The following is a 4179-nucleotide window of genomic DNA, read 5'->3' on the forward strand; positions in this document are numbered from 1 at the left end:
CAAATGTAGATGCTGATCATGTAATAATTCAAGAGCCATGTAGTTTTGGGAAATTTGCAACTAAAAATGCATCTATGAGAAATTTGCATGTGGAAAAATACATTTTGCATTAAGAAAAATGTTCTAATTTTGTAAAATAATGTAAAACCATCCTTTGAAGATCCAGCAATTTCACCAATAAATCCGAAGGTTGAATCAGCAACTTCAACCTTCATGAGATTTACATCCTTGCCAGGTTTGATAACCACATTTTTCCCTACAATGAGATATCAAACAATAGCAAATACAATGTATATTCCCATAAAAAATGGAGCCTTTTTTCTGTGTCAGACACATGGGATGATCATCAAATGAGGCTAAATTCCTGCAATAGGCACTGCTTAACGTCATTGAGAAGAGGAGATCAGAATATTCGGTGGAGAATAAACTCAAAAGAAAACCAACATAGGGATCATAGAGAATGGAAGCAAGCCAAAACGAAAACCATACAGTTTGCAGTTTGCCCCTTTGGATGAAACATCCATCAAAACCAATACAATCACTTGTTAAAACTTCTCAAAATGATTTTTGCAAAATAGCTTCACTTCAGGTGCAGGGATTATTCTGTTTCTTATGTTACCCATATTAGCACCCTTGTATCCAGAATTTGCATATGGAAATGTCAAATTCAATAACATTTTAACACTTTATGCATTGATGGATTTAAATAGTTCGTCATCATGACTAGAATCCTGAATCCAGGTTGCAAGAGTTTCTTGAATCTTTATTAATTCTTTGGAGGAGCAAAGAGCTGAGTTTTGAGGTCATTATGATTTACCATCAGATCATGGTCATAGAAGTTACAGAATCCAGATGCCACAGGCAACTTATGCAAAGACTCTTACCTGATCTACTACATTTAAGTGAAAATAGCTGGTGTGGACTACAGCCGAAGTTTGCATCAGAAAAAAAGTGCATTCCAATGGAAATTTCCTAACGAACAATTTCAAAGAAATCTTTTTACATCTTAATTTAATATGTTCAAAGAGTACATTGACAAAAATAGCTATAACAGAGTTTCTCTATTTCTTATTAACAGCTACTCTTGGAGGAATATTTTTATGTGGTGCTAATGATTTAATAAATATCATTGTAGCTTCAGAATGTTTCCAAAAGTAATCCATTGTCATGGAGGGCATAAGAACACAAATCTGGCTATAAATAGACAAACAAGAAGCCAACGTTTCCATTGTCAAAAAAGTTTAACAGAGCACAAAAGTAAAGGAAAAAATCGAATACAAAGAAGCACATCATAAACATAACACTGCAAAGAAATGAAACTCTACACAACAGAAAACACGTTCATCAAAGAAACCAGGAAAATTAGAAAATGATAAAGCACCAAATCATAAAGTTTCAATTATAATAAAAAGTACACTCATCAAAGTCTGTAAAAAACCATACATGAGCAAGAATTTCAAATTATAAATAGGAGTCTTAAGCTATCCTAACCTGCAATGTACTAACACTGTTGCTGATTCCAACGCAACACGAGCAGCAATCCAAGAAGAACCAGCCAGAACACTCTGAACATGTATCAACCAACCACTATCCCCAAGAGTTGACACTGAAGCAGACATACTACTGAGATTACCACCTCCCCAAGTCCATCCACCATGCCTCTGTCAATAAAAGGCAAGTGTAACGAGACAAGCACAGAGTTATACACCAAAGTTCAGCAGAAGGGCCTAAGTTAATTTTCAACTCCATACTGCTTTTGCCAGTCAAGTGTAAAAAATGAATGGTTCGTGTGGGTTAAGAAACATATCAAATTAACAATAACTGAATGGATGGTGGATTAGCTGTCATATAATCTGAAGGTAAATAAAAACAATAAGGAAAAGAAACAGCATTTCTTCCTTCGGAAGCCCTGCAACAAATAATCAAGCACATCAACTTTCTTCTGGTCGACCCATTTTGCATATCCAATGAGTTTTCTTCGCAAAAATAGCAGTGTACATTCTAGGCATTTTTAGATTTGGATTCCCCTTTAAAAGTTAAACCAAGGACTCATTATGTGTGTGTGTGTGTGTGTGTGTGTGGTTTCAGAAATTCATGAAAGTAAGCACTATTCACGCAACTGATGATCAAATCAATCAATAAATCTAGACATTCTACGGTTAAAATTAGTTGATTAATCGAAAACTACTTGAATCATTTTTTAGTTCAAGTAAGATATTTGGTTCATGTAACAAAAATTATTATTTATCAAGTTACTGGTCACAGTGTTTAAAATAATTCTATTAACCAACTCTCAAAATCAAATTTTCTGATAATAATTATCAGATCAAGTAATTCACATTGAACGTGGCTTTAATTAATCATAAAGCCTAAACCAATTAATGACAGTTACTCGATGACTCGGGCTTAAGATAATTTCAAGACTAATTGATTTTTGAGCAAAGATTTTAGATGATGCATTTTCTTAGTTGGAAGGGTACTAGATTACTCGTTATGGTGATGTGCTCATATTTTAGTGGTGGTACTTAAAATGACAATGCTCATGAAGAGAAAAGATCAGGTATACAACCAGATGTGCAGTCCTTGGCATTATAGTTAATTGGCAAGGTAAAAAGATGAACTTCAGTATCATAGTGCTTTCATACCAGTATATATTGCCTGTTGGACATAATTCAGAAAGAATGGAGAAGGGAACTAAAGATGTAGTAGCAAGAACACTGAAAATATGGAAATAGGACTGGAATGCATTATCTCTGTCCACAAACCATATTTGCTCCCTATAGGATTGATTTTGGTGCTTAAAAGGACTCATGGCAAATGGTTCGTAGGATTGAACAAGCCTTGAAGAAGAAAAGCACTAGTATTTCATCTTCCAAAACATGAAGAACACAAAAAAGGTTTGAAAATGTATATGAGAATTGGGAAAAAAATTACTAAGAATTGAAATGAATTCTAATATGTTGTTTTAGAAATTAAAAACTATCACTTATTTATAGTTTTTCATCAATACACCATGAAAAGGCTGAAAAGTTGAATATTTCCCACTAAAAGGCACCAGCAGAAAACAAATCTGGAAGCCAGTCTTAACGGCTTGTTTCCAGGACCAAGCACACGCATGGGCATCAGCCATGCGTGCACATGGCTTGAAGCATTTAGCCTCAGTTTCTGCAGAGGCGAGCCATGTGCACATTCGAGTGGGCTGAGCCATACGTTGTACAAACCATAGTTTCTTACTAGAATACGAAAAAGTAAGTTTACAATTGATCAGAGTTACTAGCCAACCATGACCAATTGGAAATTTTTAGTGGCCAGAGCTTGAAGTACAGACCCGGCCACATACACACCAAACAAAAAATTTCACTGTTTGTTAACCCAAGCTGAGGTTGCTCTTTAATGGAAAAAGTACAAGGTCTTTGAAAACAACTCAGAAACATACCAAAAATGACGACATTCCATCTGATGAAGTGGCCCCATGAGTATCCACATAGTCTCTAAGCCGAGAAAGGCTATCTCTCATGGCATGTATGTTATCTATTCCAAAGAAGACTATCTGAAAGAGAGTTCAAATGAAAGAATATGAATGTACAAATCAGAAGTGATGTGATATTGGAATGCACAATTTGATTGCAGAAACCTTGAACAGACCTCAGATTGAAAATAATTGGCAGACGACTCTGAACCACCTCCCATCGCTCCATTTGCTAAAGCATTTTTCCTAGGTCTTGCATCAGCGATATACAACTTCCTAAATGCATAAAATCATTCAATAATGTGAAATCTCTTGAAAACAGATAATGGACATGTGTTTATTTAACATGTCTCTGGTACTGAAATAGATTTTGTTCACTGAATGATTATTGCTAGCTAAAGAGAGAAACAGAATATTTAAGCATAAACAAATACTAAACCTCAAAATAAAATGCCAAAAAAATACCTCTTTTGCTCCTTCGTTCCAATAAGTTGAGTTAAGAGTGCAGCAACTAGCTTCTCATCAGCATTGCTGCGGATAAAGAACATGCACTCAGAATATTTTGTCAAAGAAAAATGTAAAATTACTGGATTCCTTCAAAACTTTTGTCAACCAAAATTTTTTAACGATCGCGGTCATAATTCCAACTTTCTAGTTACCATAACAATGCAGCAGAGAATTGAAAGCTGCAACGGCAACAGGGGTCCTGT

The 4179-nt window shown here is 35.1% G+C and overlaps 1 protein-coding gene across 1 annotated transcript in view; it reads right to left on the reverse strand.

Annotated features, from left to right (window-relative positions):
- Positions 1-4179, reverse strand: part of LOC111380987 (phosphatidylinositol-3-phosphatase myotubularin-1-like) — a 23164-nt gene that overhangs the window by 8891 nt on the left and 10094 nt on the right. Inside the window, exon 15 of the mRNA XM_023004671.1 lies at positions 1492-1661. Within this exon, the coding sequence (XP_022860439.1) occupies positions 1492-1661 (170 nt within the window). The remainder of the gene's footprint in view (positions 1-1491; positions 1662-4179) is intronic.

The sequence above is a fragment of the Olea europaea genome, unplaced genomic scaffold (assembly GCF_002742605.1).
Source record: "Olea europaea var. sylvestris unplaced genomic scaffold, O_europaea_v1 scaffold224, whole genome shotgun sequence".
In the NCBI taxonomy this organism is placed as follows: Eukaryota; Viridiplantae; Streptophyta; class Magnoliopsida; order Lamiales; family Oleaceae; genus Olea; species Olea europaea.